Source organism: Lepidochelys kempii, chromosome 9 (genome assembly GCF_965140265.1).
Source record: "Lepidochelys kempii isolate rLepKem1 chromosome 9, rLepKem1.hap2, whole genome shotgun sequence".
Classification (NCBI taxonomy): domain Eukaryota; kingdom Metazoa; phylum Chordata; order Testudines; family Cheloniidae; genus Lepidochelys; species Lepidochelys kempii.
Window position 1 is genome coordinate 56,245,456 of NC_133264.1, and position 19,648 is coordinate 56,265,103.

Genomic DNA, 19,648 nt, shown 5'->3' on the forward strand with positions numbered 1-19,648 from the left:
GGGGCATTCTGCCGGGGAGAGCGCCTAGTGAGGAGACAGTGATGATAAGTTAAGGTGGGCCGTTGCCAGCACTGCTGCATGGGCCTGCCCTGCTCTTGCCCTGAGTCAGTTACCCTGCTTTTTATTGACCAAAGAGGAGCTCCCATGTAATACTATCTGCAGCTCCGGGCTCCAGCCCTTGAGGAGGCCTGCCTTCCTTGCTCTGTCATTCACAGGCCCTAGTACCTTTGCACCTGCTCCCATCTGGGTCCAGGGAGGGGTCTAATGAACTACAGCTGTTCTCATGGGTCAGCAGTCATTGGCCTGCAGCCCTTGGGTTCCAGCACCTGCCTTCAGGATGGGACAATGGGAGAGTCCTGCCGTCATCTGGTTCCAGGCCCACCCCCGGATCTGACATCACTGTTGGGATACATACCCTCACCCAGGCCTGGCCTGCCTTCCCTGGCACTCCTTTAACTATATGGGGTCGCAGTTAACATCATTACATTGGTGACAATCTTAACTGATTTAAAAGTGCCTTATATCAGTTCAGCGTAATTCAGTAACAAACCTATTTAGAATCCAGTTTAGCTAACTAAGCAACTCTGGTGTGTCAACAAAGTAACTCGCTCTTCCATAGCCCCTTGTGCAGACTGGTGGGTGTGGCGTGCAGGGCCGGTGGAAAGCTAGCTGCATGCAGGGCAGGGTTTGCCCATGGCCCTTATGCCAGACTCTGCCCTCACTTACACTGACACAGCCATTGAAATCAATCGATCACTGCCTGGAATGGGGCGGCTCCTAGAGCAAGGCACTGCGTGTGTCAGGATGGGTGACAGAACTGGGTCTGTGTCCTGTGTGGTATGGGAGCCCCTTCCCCCATTGTCAGACACGGACCTTGTGCGCTTTGTCCCCTAGGTGAGCTACATGGAGATATATTGTGAGCGTGTGCGGGACCTGCTGAACCCCAAGAATAAGGGGAACCTGAGAGTAAGGGAGCACCCCCTCCTGGGTCCCTATGTTGAGGACCTCTCCAAGCTGGCCGTCACTTCCTACAATGACATCCAGGACCTGATGGACTCTGGGAATAAAGCCAGGTGAGAGGGGGGCACAGCCTTGGTTGCCTTTCCTTCCCTCCCCACCCCAGTGCTGTTCGGAGAATCCCCTGCTTTACATCACCCAGCCCGTGCCCCACATCCTAGGCCCCTGCCTTCTGGCTGGGAGGGCCTAGACGCAATTGCCCCAGAAATCTCTCGTCTTCTTTCCTAAGCTGGCTAGGTGGGCTGCTGGTGAGAGCCCCGTTGTGCTCTTGCCTCTGTATCTCAACGAGAACAAAGCAGACAGGGTCAGAGAGAGCAGCCATCAGGTGTGAAAGTAAGGTGGTACGGGCTGGTACGACGTACCGGTAAAAAGTAGCCGCCTGTACCAGCCCGTACCACTGACTTGGAAGCGCGTGAAAGCCGTGGATGGGGGGGCGCAAAGGGGGCAGTGACATTAAAGCGCTGCCATGGCAAAAGGACCCTGCTTAAAGCGCTGCCGCAGCAGTGTTGTAACATCCCTGTCCCTTCTCCACCCCCCCCCCAGCTGCCGATGTGGGGGGCAAAAGGAGCAGCTACCCCAGGGCCGGCAATTTAAAATCACTGTTGGAGTCGCGGGCGGCGTGGGCGGGCTGTCTGGGGAATGCTGAGAGCCCTCAGCCCCGTCCCTTCCGCCCAAGGCCCCACTCCTTTGGGGGGCAGGGGAGAACTGCCCCCCGTACCAGTAAGAGAGAAATTTTACTTTCACCCATGGCAGCCATACTGCAGCACCCACTCACTGACCCAGTTTTTTTTTTCTTGTCTCCTAACTGCTGTCCACCAGCCTCATGTTGCCCTGTGATGGAACCAATCCTGAGTCTTGCCCCCAGGGAGCTGTGGAGGTGGGACTGGGCGTGTGGGACATGGCCCAGAGCCCGCTGAATTCAATGGGGAGACCCTCATTGACTGCAGCAGGCTTTTGCATGAGCCCCTTAGAGACGGAGACGTCCAAACCAAAGCTGGGCATTAAGAGGTGGTCCAGCATGATCTCCACTTGCTCATGCTCTTCTCGGTCCTGCCTTGCGGAGTCACCAAGCTCTGCCTGATGTCATCAGCTGTGTACTCTGAGATAGTGCTGCAGGATTCCATGCCTCCCTGCCCTCTTCCCTCCACAGGACGGTTGCTGCCACAAACATGAACGAAACCAGCAGCCGATCACATGCTGTCTTCAACATCATCTTCACCCAGAAACGGCACGATGCAGAAACTGATGTCACCACCGAGAAGGTGAGCACAAAGGGGGGTGTTCCTTTAGTGGGGCAGGGCAGCACTTCCCCAGTTCCTGTGCTCTTGCTGGTGGAGAGAAGGCGTGACGGTTGGGCTAAAAGGGCTGAGATAAGAGGTAGATAAATAATAAGCATCTTTGTTAGGAGCTGAGATGAAGAAGGCTAGTGGAGAGCTTTGCAAGCCTAGCCTTCCATACCCCAACTTTCAGTGTCCCCTTCCCATACTGCACCCCCAGCCACACTCTCCACTGTCCTGTTGGGTCCTTTAGCTCGCTTTGGGTAGGGTTTTCAGCACAGTGGGGCACATCTGAGCCTTGCTATGCATTGTAGTGGCAATAACAGCGGGCAGTTTTCGCCCCAAAAGCCTTGTGTATGCCCCACCCTGGGTCAGCGCCAGGGGCTTGAGCCACTTATCTGACTTCTCCTCAAACAAATGAGGACTTGTGCCCAACCACCCTGCAGTTTGTTTGTTGACCAACTCCTGATTTTGCCAATCTCTGTTTGAATGGGCAAGGCTGGAAACCTGCTCTCCCTGACTCTGAAGAAAACAGGACTCAGACTCAAACTGCTGTTAATTTTTCAAAAATAAAGCTCTCCCTGGTGGAGACCATCAGGGCATATATTGAACCAATCCCTTGTTCTGGTGGCGGGGGTGCTGTGCTGCTGGCAGGATTGTCTTTTGGTGAGGTCCTGACTACTTATGGCCACTAAGCACCCCAAGTCACTCTTTGCAAGAGTAGGCATGTTAGCTGTAGCGTCCAGGCCCTATTCCAATTTGGATAATCACATTCTGCCTCCCCCAAATCCATCTCCCCACCCCTAACGGTTTCAGTTGAACCAAGTAGTTACTTCCTCCTCCAAACTGCTATGCAGAATGACTGGGCACTGCTAAACAGCTGCTGCATTTCACTCCAGAGGTGGTTGCATTTCAGTGGTGGATTGTGGTTCCTGTTTGCACCATTTGCATAGCAATGCATCAGGTGTTTGGGGACCCTTCTGGATGGGTGCAAGTCATTGTTGTGCCCTCAATGGCAAGCATCCCTCTCTGTTTATAGGTCAGCAAAATCAGCCTGGTCGACCTGGCTGGGAGTGAACGGGCTGACTCTACAGGGGCCAAGGGCACGAGGCTAAAGGTAAGAGAAGAGCATGAGTCAGGAGCTGTACTCGGTGCTGGGTGCTGTTTGGGGTGCTGTTGGTGCACCCCAGCCACGGAGAGGTGTGCTCATTTCTTTGGTGGATTTTCAGACAGCTGGAGTGCCAGTAATGACATCCTGATTAGCCACTAAACCCAGCACAACCACTGCTCCCAACTGGTTCGCTCTTGAGAACCAGCTACATGCAATGCCTTTCCTCTCCCCAGGGGGTCCCTGGCAGGGAGGGAGCTGGCTGTTGGCCATGTTTGCTGTGTGCATGGATCATCTGTGGATCTGAGCCTGGCTGTTCTGCTGAGCTGCAGACACCCACGCACCCTTAAGCTGATTTGTGTGTCAGGACCCTCTCTGTCAGTCAGCTTTTGGAGCCTAGGATTTTCTGTCTTCCTTCAACAGGAGGGAGCAAACATCAACAAGTCTCTGACCACGCTGGGGAAGGTCATATCTGCGCTGGCTGAAATGGTAGGTTGGCCAAGGAGGTCTGTCCACAGGGTGGGCCTCATTACATAATACCACACTGTGCAACCCTGAAGCACTGACTCCCATTGACACTTATGGACCCACTGACATGAATCAGTGCTCACCCCGCGAGTTAGGGCTGCTCATACTAGGCCCCAGTGATGCCATTGGATGAGCAGCCCTTGTAGTCCCTTGTGCCAGTGACTATGAAATGTCCCCCGAGGCAGACATTCCGGGAACAAGCCAGCAAAGAGCCCTCTCTTCCCATGACTCAAGTACATCAGCCCCTGAGCTCACTCCCTCTCGCACACACCCTTGCTGGCATAGAATGACAGGTATCACTGATGGACTCTGGCATCAGTTGGTGCCTGGCAGACTCCCCCACCCTGGAGTGGGGGAATCTTTAGAATGATCCACGTTGCATGGGACTGGCTGGAGTGTTGGTTGCATGGGACTGGTGGGGCAGGGCAGTTGGGGGGTGGGAAGGGTGAGCTGGGATCTCCTGGGAATGGAGATTGAGGATCATTGATGGATATATATTAATAGATACATCTTTAAGAGGAGCTAGAGCCATTAGGCAGCCAGGCAGAACAGGAAATGGAGCCAGGATCATGAGCATCTCTCACCGTTTCATCACTTTGTGGGTATGGGGATCCCTTCCCCTGCCCTCCGTCTGGCTTTGATTTTTCTCAGTATATGCTCTGTGGGAGAGGGGTTGTTTCCCTTTGTGTTTAGGATGCTACCGCAATCTAAATAATAACTCCCAGTCACATGTCCTGTGCCACAGCCTACCTGATGAAAATCCAGAACTTACCCTTAGCATAGGGGCAAGCAGGGTAGGAGGAGCCTTTGTGTCGTTCCCCCTCCCCCCCCCAACGCTCACTCCTCCATTGCAAGCTGCACGGTAGTGCTCGTGCTCAGAGCCTACTCTCCATGGAGAGTTCTTCATCTCTGAGAGGTAGAAGCTTTCCCTAGGTGATGGAGGGGAAGTTGCAGTTACCCACAGCCCCTTGTCCTGACTGGAGCAAACTGTCCTCCTCTTCAGCCTCTCTTTGTCTCACATGCTCATGCAATGGTAAACAATGTCTCTGGTTTCCTTTCAGGATTCGGGGCTCAATAAGGTATGTGCTTTGAGGGTTCTGTTCCTTGGCTTGGGTGATCAAACACAGGCTGGGGTAGGGGCATTGCGGATGGAAAGGGGGAGGTTACTGAGATGGAGCCCAGGACCATGCTGTTGCGTGGATTTTTAAACTGAGTGCCCCATTGTTTTCGGTGGGGAGCTCTGCTCTGAAACTCAGGCACAATTTGACCTCCAGTGAGGTTCTGTGCTGCAACCCTGTGGCTCCAGTGACTGGTGACCTATAGCAGAGGCTGTGCAGCAAAGAGCTGGCCAACAGCAAGGCCAGTCAAAACGGTACCAAAATGGCCTCATTCACTGCCCACAGAGTGGCTTTTAAACTTGGCTCCCTTCAGTTCCCTGCGTTTGAGATTAATATCTCAGTGGAACAGCTGTGGTGGAGAGGAGAGCTTTTGCTAGTCTGAATCAGCTGGAAATAGAGGGAGGGGTGACACAGGCTAGGCTTAGCATAGTGTGTCTCGGGCACATTGGCATTTCCTGGGACTGTGCTGCCATTGTTGCAAGATCAGTCCAGAGCTGGAAGTCACCTGTGGACTGTTGCTTCTCCTGTGTAAAATCTTTTGAGGGGAATGAAGGGGAGAGTTCACTGACCTAGGTATTGGTGTGTAACTGGGCTGGATGGGAGTAAGGGATGGACAAACTGGTTGTGCTGCAATAAGAATCAAACCGAACCCAAACCAAACATCTATTGAGGTCTGAAAATATTCAGTTCACTTCCCCCCAGTCTGTTATAGTCATCTCTGCCTTGCCTGAACTTCAGTCTCTCTCAGATGCTGGTATGGCCCCTGTTACGATAGAACCTGGCACCTCACAACACCTGTGTGAGGTCGGGAGGACCAAGGCCAAGTAACTTGCCCAAGGTCACACAAGGAGTCTGGGGCAGAGCAGGGACTTAGACCCAAGTCCTTGGCTAGTGTCCTATCCATTGGACATCACATCGTGGCTTGTTGGGGGAGGGGGTGGAAGTGGGAGGCAGAGTTGTTCTTCATGTTTTTCCGGTCTACTCTAAAGCAGAAAATCTCCATAGACAGACTCTTCTTGCTGGATTGCTAGAAGTAGATAATTCGGTCAGCATCCAGAGTTTGGGTCCTTATCGAACCTCTGAACCGTAGGTGGTTTGCTCCAGGCTAGGGGAAGCTCAAGAGTGTGCCTTTGGCCAGATGTGGCTGGAGGTCACTAGGTGAATAACCCTGCTTGATACTGTCTGAGAGCCCACTACCTTTGAAGAGAACGAGGTATCTCATCTCCCTGCTGTGCTCTCTTCCTCCAGAACAAAAAGAAGAAAAAGACAGACTTCATCCCGTACCGGGACTCCGTGCTGACCTGGCTCCTCCGGGAAAACCTGGGTGAGGGAAGGAGTCTGGTTTTCACTTAGTTTGCCCTGGTTCTGGCCTTAACTCACTGAATTTCCAGGCAACAGACCTCCAGAGGCTCCTGTCTTCTGAACTCTCATAGTCTCCCTGATTTAACTCCTCCCCCTCCCTTTGCCCTCCGGCTGTCAGGGACCCTTCACTGGGGCAGGGTTACGTCCCAACTCATTCAAAGCACTAGATGTTCCTGTGCTGGAGTTCTGAGTGACCATGTGAGCTGGGAGGGCTGTGGGGTGGGGATACCGTTTGGTATGTGTGCTCAGTGGGCAGAATGACAGGGATGCTCTGGCAGGAAGGGGAAAGCAGAGAGAACGGGGGTTAAAAAGAGGGCCCAGGAACAGATCTGCTTCATGGAGCCAAGGTGTTTTCTCTGGCAGGTGGTAACTCCAGGACTGCTATGGTTGCTGCTCTCAGCCCTGCTGATATCAACTACGATGAGACCCTCAGTACTTTAAGGTAGGCCTCTGTGACAACAGTTCATCGTCACGTCCCCTGCACAGGGGCTGGGGAACATGGAGTGTGACATCTGAAGTCACAGCCTTAGCCATTCCCCTCCTGTTGCCTTCACTGTTCCTTCATTCCACTATTGTTCCATAGCCCCTCACTGATACAGAGCTCCACTCTGGGCAGCACTTACCACTGCCCTGTGTCAATGTCAAAGCAGCAGACGAGGGTCCCTAACCATTCATTCTGTCCGTAGCATTACAGAGCACTGTCCTCCACCCCTGCCACTGGCCTTCCTAGTCCCTCTCCCAGCTTGGCACTAGACTACACTGTGACCCTCTCCTTTGTGTTGCTGGATTTGCTCTGTGCGTCCCCCGTCTGTTACTGCAGATGGGAGTAGAACAGGGAGCCTCATGGCCAGAAAGCTACAGCTCTGAGGGAGCCTTCGGCTGTCTGAACTGTGCTAACGAGGGCTCTGCGAGAAGCCATGCTTTGCATTATTATATGCAAATAGACCCCAGGTCTTCTGAATGCCAGTCCAATGCCCTAGTCCCTGGCCCATGCTGTCTCAGACCTGAAGTCTGAGGAAGTCTGGTGATTGGCCATGTGTCCCATTTCTGCAGGTATGCTGACCGTGCCAAACAGATCAGATGCAACGCCGTCATTAATGAGGATCCTAACAATAAGCTGATCAGGGAGCTGAAGGATGAAGTGGCTCGTCTGAGAGATCTGCTCTATGCCCAGGGTCTCGGAGACATCATTGACAGTACGTTCCTCTGTGGGCTCTAAGCTGGGACTGGGATTTGCTTAGGAGAAGCAAGATGGAGCTCTCTAAATTTCAGTTTACTGGGGTAGGACAGGCTCAGCCATCTTCATCCCCACCACGATGTGCAATGGCATTACATCACCAAGACATCTCCATTCCCTGCCCTGTTGCTCCTTGTAGTTCCTCTCCCTGACACTGCTTCTCCGCCATAGCCTGCTGGGAAAGCCCCCTACTGATATCAGGGAGATGCATGTGATCACCACAATCCTGGGGACTCTAGCCTACACCCCTCATGCTGACCGTGAACCCTAGTCTCCAGCCCCAGGGTGGCTCCACGGGGACAGGCTCATCCTCTGTGCTATCAGTCCCAGGACTGCTGTCCCACCAAAGAGCCAGTCTCAGCTCGGTGAGCGCTCCGTGTGTTGCTCCCAGGGAGATGTCCCCAGGCTGGGTCAATGTACGGGCTCTCTTCTCAACCTGAGGGGCATGCTTCTCTGTTCCTTAGTCCTATAAAGATGAACCTATTCTTGTTCTGTTTTCTTTTGTCTTTCTTCCCACTCCCTCTCCTCTCTTTCTCTTAGCTAACACTGCTCCAGGAGGACCTAAATGTGTGTATTTCCCATTGTGGGTATTGTGTGTGCTTCACTGCTTCTTCAAGACTCGGTCGTAGCAAAGGAACATACATACAGCATGGCAAAGGGGTCCAATTGCCTACAAGCAAGGGCCCAGCTATGGGAAGCTTGTGTGCTCTCACAGCTGTGCTGTGGAGGTGTTAAGGTAGTCATCTGCTCCTCCCCACCAGTACCCTGCCACAGTGCTCAGCCAGGACTCTGCTCCAGCCAAGGGATGCGCAGATCACTTAGGAGGTTTGGTGGGCAACTGCCTGCATTGGCAGAGTAACCTCTTCGCACAGGGAGCTCCCTTTCCTCATTAGAAGGCTCATCCTTGGCCCTCCTGTGAGGCTATGCTTGATGGTTCTCCCAGATCCACAAGCAAGGGGACCTCCACGGCGCCATCTGCTAGGGGAGGGGAGGGGGGCCTGGGATTGATATATGGCAAGGACAGGGGAGGCCATGCACCAGTCTTCCTCAAACTCTGTGTTAGCTCTGCACAAGAGGTAGTGCAGCCTTGAGCCATGTGGTCCTGGGTGCTGAGCTGGGGAAGCCAGACTGAGGCTAGCCAGCTTCTCTCAGTCAGTGCCTTGGCTGAGGTTTTGAGCCGATGTACCGGAGTGGCCAGAGGTTAGCTGAAGAATTTGCCTGCATTGTGCTCCCCTCCAAAACATGTGAGATGGAATTGGTTTTCTAAATGAACTTCCTGGGCCTCTTTTCTCCATGCTGTAGCTATGGTTCCTGCTGTTTCTGTGCTGTTGCTGCTTCTGCTGGGTCTGGGACTAGTCCCGATTCCAGTACTGGTTCTGCTGGCAATACCCTAACTATGGGCACTAAGTTATCTGCTTCCTACCACTGATATAAAATCACAAGTGTTCCCAGTGACCCAGCCTAGATCCTACTGCTGGTTGTACTGGGACCAGCAGGGCTACTGAACTAGTTCATGTGCTTCTGAACTTGAGAAAGTGAGCTGGGCGGCCCTGCAATCTGCGCCTTGTTTGTAAAAGAGCTCTCAACAGTCCAGCTGACATCCCTGGTCAGTGGCATAGCTAGAATCCATGTCAGTTTGGCAGAGAAATAGCCCCCAATTTCCCTGCTGTGGTCTCAGGCGAAATAACAGCTGATGGGAGCCTAGTGCAGGTAGAGTGATCTCAGCCCATTGACTCCTTCAGAATTAACAAATGCCTGACCGGGATCCCTTGGTCCATTGGAAACAGACTTATGAGTAAGGCTTCCTTTCCTTGTAAGAAGCCGGCCTGGATTTCTGGTCTTAGTTCATAGAAGATTAGGGTTGGAAGAAACCTCAGGAGGTCATCTAGTCCAACCCCCTCCTCAAAGCAGGACCAATCCCCCACTAAATCATCCCAGCCAGGGCTTTGTCAAGCCAGGCCTTAAAAACCTCTAAGGAAGGAGATTCCACCATCTCCCTAGGTAACCCATTCCAGTGCTTCACCACCCTCCTAATGAAAAAGTTTTTCCTAATATCCAACCTACACCTCCCCCACTGCAACTTGAGACCATTACTCCTTGTTCTGTCATCTGCTACCACTGAGAACAGTCTAGATTCATCCTCTTTGGAACCCCCTTTCAGGTAGTTAAAAGCAGCTATCAAATCCCCCCTCATTCTTCTCTTCTGCAGACTAAATAAACCCAATCCCCTAAGCCTGTCCTCATAAGTCATGTGCCCTAGCCCCCGATCATTTTTGTTGCCCTCCGCTTGACTCTCTCCATTTTGTCCACATCCTTTCTGTAGTAGGAGCCCCAAAACAGGATGCAATACTCCAGATGTGCCCTCACTAGTGCCTAATAGAGGGGAATAATGATATCCTTCGATCTGCTGGCAACGCTCCTACTAAGGCAGCCCAAGATGCCGTTAGTTTTCTCCGCAACAAGAAAACACTGTTGACTCATCTCTAGCTTCTCATCCACCGTAATCCCCAAGTCCTTTTCTGCTGAACTGCCATTTATCCAGTCGGTCCCCAGCCTGTAGCAGTGGTGGGATTCTTTCATCCCAAGTGCAGGACTCTGCACTTCTCTTGTTGAACCTCATCAGATTTCTTTTGGCCCAATTCTGCAACTTATCTAGGTCAGTCTGGACCCTATCCCTACCCTCCAGCAAAGCTACCTCTCCCCCCCCAGCTTAGTGTCATCTGCAAACTTGCTGAGGATGCAATCCATCCCATCATCCAGATCATTAATGAAGATGTTGAACAAAATGGGCGCCAGAACTGACCCCTAGGGCACTCCGCTTGATACTGGCTACCAACTGGACATAGAGCCGTTGCTCGCTACCCATTGAGCCCGATGATCTAGCCAGCTTTCTGTCCCCCTTATAGTCCGTACATCCAATCCATACTTTTTTAACTTGCTTGCTTGCTGTCAACAGCTTTGCTAAAGTCAACATATATCACGTCCACCGTTTTCCCCATATCCACAGAGCCAGTTATCTCATCCTAGAAGGCAATCAGGTTGGTGAGGCATGACTTGCCCTTGGTGAGTCCATGTTGACTGTTCCTGATCACCTTCCTCTCCTCCAAGTGCTTCAAAATGGATTCCTTGAGGATCTGATCCATGATTTTTCCAGGGACTGAGGTGAGGCTGACCAGTCTGTAGTTCCCTGGATTCTCTTTCTTCTCTTATTTAAAGATGGGCACTATATTTGCCTTTTTCCAATTGTCAGGGACCTCCCTCAATCGCCACGAATTTTCAAAGATAGTGGCCAATGGCTCTGCAATCACATCAGCCAACTTTCTCAGCACCCTCGGTTGCATTAGATCTGTCCCCATGGACCTGTGCATGTCCAGCTTTTCTAAATAGCCCTTAACCTGTTCTTTCACCAGTGAGGGCTGCTCACCTCCTCCCTATTCTGTGTTGCCCAGTGCAGCAGTCTGGAAGCTGATCTTGGCTGTGAAGGCCAAGGCAAAAAAAAAAAAAGCATTGAGTACTTCAGCTTTTTCCACATCATTTGTCACTAGGTTGCCTCCTCCATTCAGTAAGGGTCCCATACTTTCTCTGACCTTTTTCTTGTTGCTAACATACCTGTAGAAACCCTCCTTGTTACCCTTCACATCCCTTGCTAGCTGCAACTCCAATTGTGCTTTAGCCTTCCTAATTACACCGCTGCATGCTTGACTAGTATTTTTATACTTCTCCCTACTCATCTGTTCAAGTTTCCACTTCTTGTAAGCTTCCCTTTTGTGTTTAAGCTCACCAAAGATTTCTCTGTTAAACCAAGCTGGTCGCCTGCCATATTTGCTATTCTTTCTGCATATTGGGATGGTTTGTTCCTGCACCCTCAGTGAGGCTTCTTTAAAGTACATCCAACTCTCCTGGACTCTTTTCCCCCTCATATTAGTCTCCCAGGGGATCCTGCCCATCAGTTCCCTGAGGGAATCAAAGTCTGCTTTTCTGAAGTCCATGGTCCGTATTTTGCTGCTCTCCTTTCTTCCTTTTGGCTGGATCTGAACTCGACCATTTCATGGTCACTGCTGCCCAGATTGCCACCCACTTCTAGTTCCCCTACCAATTCTTCCCTGTTTGTGAGGAGAAGGTCAAGAGGAGCACAGCCCCTCGTTGATATTCCTTTAGCACTTGCACCAGGAAGTTGTCCCCACTCTCCAGAAACTTTCTGGATTGTCTGTGCACTGTTGTTGTGCTCTCCCAGCAGATGTCAGGGTAATTGAAGTCCCCCATGAGAACCAGGGCCTATGATCTGTAAACTTCTGTTAGATGTCTGAAGAAAGCCTTGTCTACCACATCCACCTGGTCTGGTGGTCTATAGCAGACGCCCACCACGACACCACCCTTGTTGCTCTCGCCTCTAAACTTAACCCAAAGACTCTCAACAGGCTTTTCCCCAGTTTCATACTGGAGCTCTGAGCAGTCATAATGCTCTCTTACATACAGTACAATTCCTCCACCTTTTCTTCCACATTTTTATATCCGTGCAGGGCTCTACTGATCAGCGCCTTTATCTCCCTCCCAGCGCCTCCTGCCCCGCTGTGGATCAGCTGTTTAGCGGTGTGCAGGAGGCCCTGGGAGGGGGAGGAGCAAGGGCAGGGTGCGCTCGACGGATGGGGTGGAGCGGGGTGGGGTGGGGGCATGGCCTGGGGCAGAGCAGGGGTTGAGCACCCCCTGGGAAGAGACAAAGTCGGTGTCTGTGGACCCGAGGGCTACTAACAAATGCCTCCAGGGCGGCTGCCCTCTTCGTAAGCCGCACGTGTGTCTCTGCGCCGTCTCCATGGGGTGTATGAGTTCCAGCATGCCACCTGGGGGCTGGAGATTTACCATAGTGCAGAGGGAGGAGAGCCATGAGTATCCTGGGCAAAAAAATGAGGAAAAAATCAGTAAAATCTGGGCCTCCAACATGTTGTGGTTTTAAGGGGGCCCCTCATGGCCTGCCAGGCACTGGGCTACTGCCTTTAGCCCCTCACGGAGTCCTCCTTGTGCACATAATCTGAAAGGCCTGATTCTGAGTGCCCTGCGGATGGGGGGAGTGCATTGGGCCATCCTGCCCTCCCTGATGCCCTCCACAACTACAGCCTGGCTGCCATGGGGTGAGTGTAAGGGGGCAAGGCCTGGCCAGCATCTCCCGGCCCACAAGGGAGTGTCTGATTGGAACAGGGCTGCGGCTACCATCCTGCCCTTGGCACCCCGGAAAGTTCAGACCAGGGGGAGCAGAGGCGAAGGTGCAGCAAAAGCCCAAAGCAACTTTGTGAAGCAGTCACGTCATGAAGCAGATGGGGTTTTAATGGAGAGGGAACTGGTTGGCTGTGCCGTGTTCTAGCCAGTCCCCTGAACAGGTTGGCAGCAGAGCAGGTGTCAGGACCGGCCTCCAAACATCAGCGAAGACCAGCAGCCTCTGCACACTTGCAGATAGTGACTCCTCAGAGAAGCCCCCACGGCCAGCTCGGCATGCCCCACGTCAGTCACTCCAGGCCTGGCTTCTAGAGATGCAGAGCACCCACAGCCTCAGCTGGGGTCAAACTCAGCACCTCTGACAATGAGACCTCGCAGCTTCAGCAAACTACGTGCACTGTACTGCTGACCCCATACCTGCCTACAGCCAGTCCAGAAAAGGTCTGGCGGTGCTTTCAGTTGGTTTTTGGCCTGCCCTCTTCCTCAGGCATTTCACCGGACCACTGGTATCTAGTATATCTGAGCAGTTTTTAAACTATCAGCACAGTAATTCCTTCCCTGCTTTCAGTGACCCCAGACAATGCCAGATCTCCAACATTGCAGAGCTGCCTTTCTTACAGCTCACCTGAGCAGGCCCCATCTCTCTCTCCATCACTATATTGGTTCTGGGGCCTAGATCCATGGCAGCCATTGCTATGCACCACCAGAAGTAAAGAGACTTTGGAGGCTTCCATGAGAACTCCCCTAGAAGTCCAAGTGTTGGGCCAAATGCAGGCAGGTGTATGCACTAACCCCACCCGCAGACTCAACACCAGGCCATTATCAGAAACAATTGTAAACACACACATGAAAGGGGATCACGTATCAATGCTGATGTGGCGTTAAAATACCAGTGTTCAGACAAACAGTGCAGCTGCAGTGTGAATGGCCCCACGAGACAATTTTTGTGTCAGCCCTCGTCATTTTCCTGTTTGCAAATTGTCCATGAAATGGCCAGGATTCCTAAAAATTTGGTTGTTATGCATCATAGTTGGACAGGTAAATTATATGAACGTACATCCGCCTACAGGCTGTTTGCCAACTGTCCCCGGTTCTCTTGTCAGTAGGGCCCTACCAAATTCACGGCCGTGAAAAACGTGTCACAGACTGTGAAATCTGGTCTCCCCCCATGAAATCTGGTCTTTTGTGTGCTTTTACCCTATACTATACAGATTTCACGGGGGAGACCAGCATTTCTCAAATTGCAGGTCCTGAGCCAAAAGAGGGTTTCAGGGGGGTTGCAAGGTTATTTGGGGGAGGGGGAGTCACGGTATTGCCACCCTTACTCCTGAGCTGCCTTCATTGCTGGGTGGCCAGAGAGGGGCGGCTGTTGTCCGGGTGACCAGCTCTGAAGGCAGTGCCCCCCCAGCAGCAGTGTGGAAGTAATGGTGGCAATACCATCTGATGCCATTCTTACTTCTGCTCTGCTCCCTTCAGAGCTGGGCTGCCAGAGAGTGGTGGCAGCTGACTGAAGGCCCAACTCTGCAGGCAGCAGCGCAGAAATAAAGGTGGCAATACCATGCCGTGCCATCCTTACTTCTGCGCTGCTGCTGGTGGCAGCTCTGCCTTCAGAGCTGGGATCCCAGCCAGCAGCTGCTGCTCTCCAGCCACCCAGCTCTGAAGGCAGTGCCGCCACCAGCAGCAGCGCAGAAATAAAGGTAGCAGTACTGCAAACCTCGCTACAACTCCTTTTTGGGTCAGGACCCCTACAATTACAACACCATGAAATTTCAGATTTAAATAGCTGAAATCATGAAATTTATGATTTTTAAAATCCTTTGACCATGAAATTGATCAAAATGGACGATGAATTTGGTAGGGTGCGAGGGATAGCTCAGTGGTTTGAGCATTGGCCTGCTAAATCCAGGGTTGTGAATTCAATCCTTGAGGGGGCCATTTAGGGATCTGGGGCAAAAATTGGGGATTGATCCTGCTTTGAGCAGGGGGTTGGACTAGATGACCTCCTGAGGTCCCTTTCAACCCTGATATTCTATGATTCTACTTATCAGCACTCAGTGTGACGAATTCCATTTGATTGGGCTCTGGTCATGGACTCTATAAAGATTAGATCATCCAATCAGAGAATAAAGAGGAGCAGTGACAGAAAAAATCTTTGGGGTGTTGTATGTCTCAGAGAGAGTGGAGGGAGCAGAAGTGCAAGATTGGGACATTTTCAGACTTTAAAGGCCTTTTCCCATTTTCTTTTGCACAAGAAAGAGCATTTGGCTCAGATTTAGAAATAGCTGTGGTCCTGCCTGGCTGAGGGCTGTCTAGCAGACTGACATTTCATTTCCTTTTGTCACAATAACACCAAGTGATTGTTGCTTCTTGGCTCCCCCATATCTCCCTGGTGATGGCTGTCCCCATGTCAGCAGCTCTTTGGCCCCCCACTAACACTGTGCCATTGTGGCTGGTGCTACGTGTAGTGATTCCATAGGGAAGTTGTCCTGAGGTACTGTCACCCCGCCACCATTCAGCCTCAGTCTCTGACTGCACAGCAGGCACCTTACTCCATGTTCTGAGGCTGGATCACATGCACCAGGACCCCAGGCAACTTTCCGTTACTCCTACTTCTCCAGCCCCTCACTGAGTGATGATCACTCCATTTGGTTGGCTTTGTCACTCCCTTAGGCTCCCCCTGCTGCCTCCCAACAGCCTCCCGCTCAAAGACATAAACCTGTTAGACATGGGGCAGCTGTGCGAGCTCCCCCCGTGTGAATCACCTCATGCGTTCCTGGATTCCAATATTTGGACTAATGCTCAAGGGAATAAAACACCAGTCACTTAAATATTCTTGGGGAAATGACTACAAACCAGCCCAGCCATGGGAAGATTGAGTCATGGGTCAGGTTTTGAGAAGAGCCATCATCACTGTGATAATATCTTTGGATTTTGGTAGCTCCTAGGAGCCTCAGTCATGGACCAGGACCCTGTGGTATTAGGCATTGTACAAATACTTAACAAAAAGCTGGGCCCTGCCCCCAAGAGCTCACTGGGACCAGATCCAGCAGTTCCCATTGTGACACTCACAGCCAGATTTTCACAAGAGAGCAGCACCCAGTGCCCTAGGCTCTTCTGAACATCAAACCATATTGGGGCCAAAATGGCAACTGGGCTCTTCTGCCCATTTAGCCATTAGCCAACCCAATCATGAGTAAACTTTCCTGCCCTCTGCCTGGCTCTCTGTCTGACAAGCCAGGGGACATAATGGGGGATGGTGGTGTGGGTGAAGAACCATGTAGCAACACTTAGTGTGGCTGTTCTGGATGTGGTGTGAATGCTCCTTCTGGTGTAGAGATGGTGTGAGTGCCTCTAGCCCTGTTGCTGGCACATGACGCTGTGTGTATTTCTGTGTTTTAATTTCTAGCTTTCTGCTCACCGCATCATGTCACTTTTTCCCAACTGCCTTTCTTTTCTCTATCTTTCTTTTCCTTCTTCCTGTCCACGTGTCCATCCCTCCCTCTGTCCCCCTTCCCTGCCCCATAGACATGACCGACTTTGAGAACAATAATGGTAACCGTAGCCTGGCAGAACTGAGTCAACGCCCTGACAATCTCTCCACAGTGACCAATGCCTTAGTGGGGATGAGCCCGTCCTCCTCGCTTTCAGCCTTGTCCAGCCGAGCTGCCTCCGTCTCTAGCCTCCATGAACGCATCATGTTTGCTCCGGGCAGTGAAGAGGCCATTGAGAGGCTGAAGGTAAGAGCCTGAGGATGCTGACATCATGCTTTATGGAGATTGGGGAAGATGAAACACACTTGATCTGGCAACAGATCCATTTTATATTCCCATGGTGGCATTTGAACCTGCGGATAGCGACTGTAACAGCCCAGGCTCTGCGATTATTATTTGTGCGCCTCCTAGATTATCTGCAGCCTCCTGCTTCTTACAAAGTAATGAAATCAAATGAAGACAGCAGGTACTTTGACAAGGATACTTTGTGGAGTCCAGGCCCCCAAGATGACCTTCTAGAGATTTCCCCACAGGTTTAGAAAGCCTCCAGAAGCTCAATTCTTCAAGTGCTTGCACATGCCATTCCAAGTTAGGTGTGTGCACACCTTGAGCATCACTGTTGGAATTTTTTTCCTAGTGGTATCTGTTGGACCGGCTCTGGTGCCCCGTGATGCTGTGCTCTCATAGTGCCAGTATAAGGGGCCGTGCTGAGCCCGCGTTCCTCAGTTCCTTCTTACTGCCCGTAACTGCTGTTGGAACTCCCCTCTTTGCCTTGGCAAAGTTTTTCATAGTGGTTTTTTGCTTAGCTTTTATTGTAAATAGTTGTTAGTTAAGTAGTTTAAGTAGTTTTTAGTAAGTCTAGTATAGAAATTGGGACACCTCTCCTTGTCTGGAGAGGTGTTCCTCCTTCTGGGTGCCGGGGCATGCCTTAGTCTCCAGGGTTTACACCTGGCTCCACCTGTGGGAAGCCTATGCCCAACAGCAGCCCTCTCTTGAGCTGTCTTAAGTGTTTGGGATTGTGAGAAGGATACAGAAAAGATAGTTGCCAAATTTGTTGTGAGTTTAAGCCCACACACTCAAAAAATCTGGGCAGCAAGACTGAAAGTCCTCCTGATGGAGGCAGTATTGAGACCCACCTCGGAGCTGGGATCTGACTCGGCGTGAGCACATCATCTTCAGAGCGCAGTGCACCTCCCACTGCTAGGGGCTCTCAGCATTGCTCCTCATCACCAGTGCCCAAGAAGAAGCATTGCGGGCATGGTGAGAAGAGCTGTTCTTCCGCACCAAAGGGAGACAGAAGGGCAGACAAGTCAAGAGCTGCGGACAGGGATAGGGCGAGACCCGCACCGCACTGCTCCCCCGTTTCTGGCACCGCAGCAGCCACTGACACTGTCGCTTGCGCCAGCACCACAAACCCTCAGGAGGTCATCCAACCCCCTGCTCAAAGCAAGGCTGATCCCTAATTTTTTGCCCCAGATCCCTAAATGGCCCCCTCAAGGATTGAACTCACAACCCTGGGTTTAGCAGGCCAATGCTCAAACCACTGAGCTATCCCTCCCCCACTGCCTTGGTCCCCATGCTCCTTCTCCTCTTCAAAAATCAGACTCTGGTTCTGGCTCCTCACCTCGCCGCCATGGCCAAGGCCACATTCGCCACCCATCAGCATTGTCGGGAGCTCCGGGAGCCATGATGCCCTAGAACACTTGGCCCCTGGGCTCCGGCACTGGTACAGTGGCCTTTTTGGGCGGTTTGGCCTGGGTCAAGGCACCAGCTGTAGGCATTCCAACTCTGTCTACTCTGAGAGTAGGATGCCACTGGTACTGCGTGATGACACACTGCCACCTATCACTGGTATCGATAGTAGGACTGGCCTGAGCACTGCGCTTGGCACCAAATCTGGAGCACATCCCAGTACCAAAGCCAGTACTGAGGCTGGTATTGATCAGCACGAGCAGGCTTCCCAAGGGGAGGATATAGTGGAGGCTATGGCAGTGCATGCCTTCTCTTCGTCTTCACCTGATGATAAACTAATGGAGAAGGGGACATCCCTGCTTCAGGATGACCTGAGGGCCACCCAGGACTCATTAAATCGGGTGGCATCTAATCTGGGCCTGCAGGCAGAAGTTGTCAAGGAGCCTTCTGACAGCTTCTTGGACAATTTGTCAGCAGCGACTTGTGCAAAGGTTGCTCTATTCCTATATGAGGCCATTATGGGACCTATTAAGACGCTCTGACAGAACCCAGCTTCCTTCGCTCCTACTGCCAAGAGGACAGAGTGGAAGTACTTTGTGCTAGCCAAGGGTTGTGAGTTTTTATTTTCTCACCCCGCACCCCCAGATCACTCGTTGTGGCGGCTGCCAAGAAGAGGGACTGTCAGGGCCAGCCAGGGTCCACACTGAAGATGAAGAAGCCCCTGAAGCTCAACCTACTGGGCAGGAAAGCCAACTCCACTGGGGTGGAGGGTAAGAAGGGCTTCAACTTCACATAGCGAACCAGCAGGCAGTGCTGGGCCACTATGACTTTAAACGAGTGGGAAGCAACGAACAAGTCCAAAGACAGACTTCTCCGTGATAGCCAGCAGGAGTTCTCCACCCTTGTGGAGGAGGGCAAGATGGGAGCCTCTCTGCAGGCAGCCCTGGATGCCATGGACTCTGCGGCTACATCTATGGCCACGGCAGTTACCATGCACAGGAGCTCATGGTTACAGGCACCAGAGTGCCCACAGGAAGTACACCAGACCTTGCAAGACCTGCCTTTTGAGGGGCCCTTGCTTTTTTCAGAGCAAACTGATGCCAGACTGCATACCCTAAAAGATTTGTAGGGCAACTCTGAAGTCCCTGGGCCTGCATTCTCCAGCACAACCCAGGAGACCATATAGGCTGCAGCATTATGGGGATTTCTATGCCCAGCTAGCCAGGCATGATCAGCAGAGAAAGAGGAATAAGGGCCACCCACCGTCCTCGCTCTCGGAGTGGTCAGTAAGAAGAAACTGAGGGACGCGGACTTGGCAGAGCTCAGCAGGGCCCCTTGTACCGATGCTGTGAACGTTTGGCACCAGGGGGCACTGGAACCAGCTCGATGGATACCACTAGGGGAAAAAATTGACAGCGATGCTCAGGGCACGCACACACCTAACTCAGAATGGACATGTGCAACCCATCTCAAAGAACAACAGTCACAAAAAGGTTAGTAACCATCTTTTTCGAGGCCAAACATTTCAAAAGCAACCCAGGATTTTCAGTGCCCAATTTTGAACACCTTAAAGAGTGAAATTCAAATTTAGAGATTTTCAGAGGGAGGGT

The 19,648-nt window shown here is 52.0% G+C and overlaps 1 protein-coding gene across 16 annotated transcripts in view; it reads left to right on the top strand.

Annotated features, from left to right (window-relative positions):
- The window catches only part of KIF1A (kinesin family member 1A), a 222,334-nt gene that overhangs the window by 85,037 nt on the left and 117,649 nt on the right, over nt 1–19,648 (top strand). For 7 of the 16 annotated variants that reach the window (XM_073360490.1, XM_073360493.1, XM_073360491.1 and 4 more), the window contains 10 exons: nt 895–1,073; nt 2,168–2,279; nt 3,334–3,411; nt 3,826–3,891; nt 4,992–5,009; nt 6,297–6,372; nt 6,774–6,852; nt 7,464–7,606; nt 8,188–8,214; nt 16,381–16,592. In XM_073360490.1, the coding sequence (XP_073216591.1) occupies nt 895–1,073; nt 2,168–2,279; nt 3,334–3,411; nt 3,826–3,891; nt 4,992–5,009; nt 6,297–6,372; nt 6,774–6,852; nt 7,464–7,606; nt 8,188–8,214; nt 16,381–16,592 (990 nt within the window). The remainder of the gene's footprint in view (nt 1–894; nt 1,074–2,167; nt 2,280–3,333; nt 3,412–3,825; nt 3,892–4,991; nt 5,010–6,296; nt 6,373–6,773; nt 6,853–7,463; nt 7,607–8,187; nt 8,215–16,380; nt 16,593–19,648) is intronic. The other 9 variants (XM_073360496.1, XM_073360498.1, XM_073360507.1 and 6 more) reach the window with 4 other exon arrangements.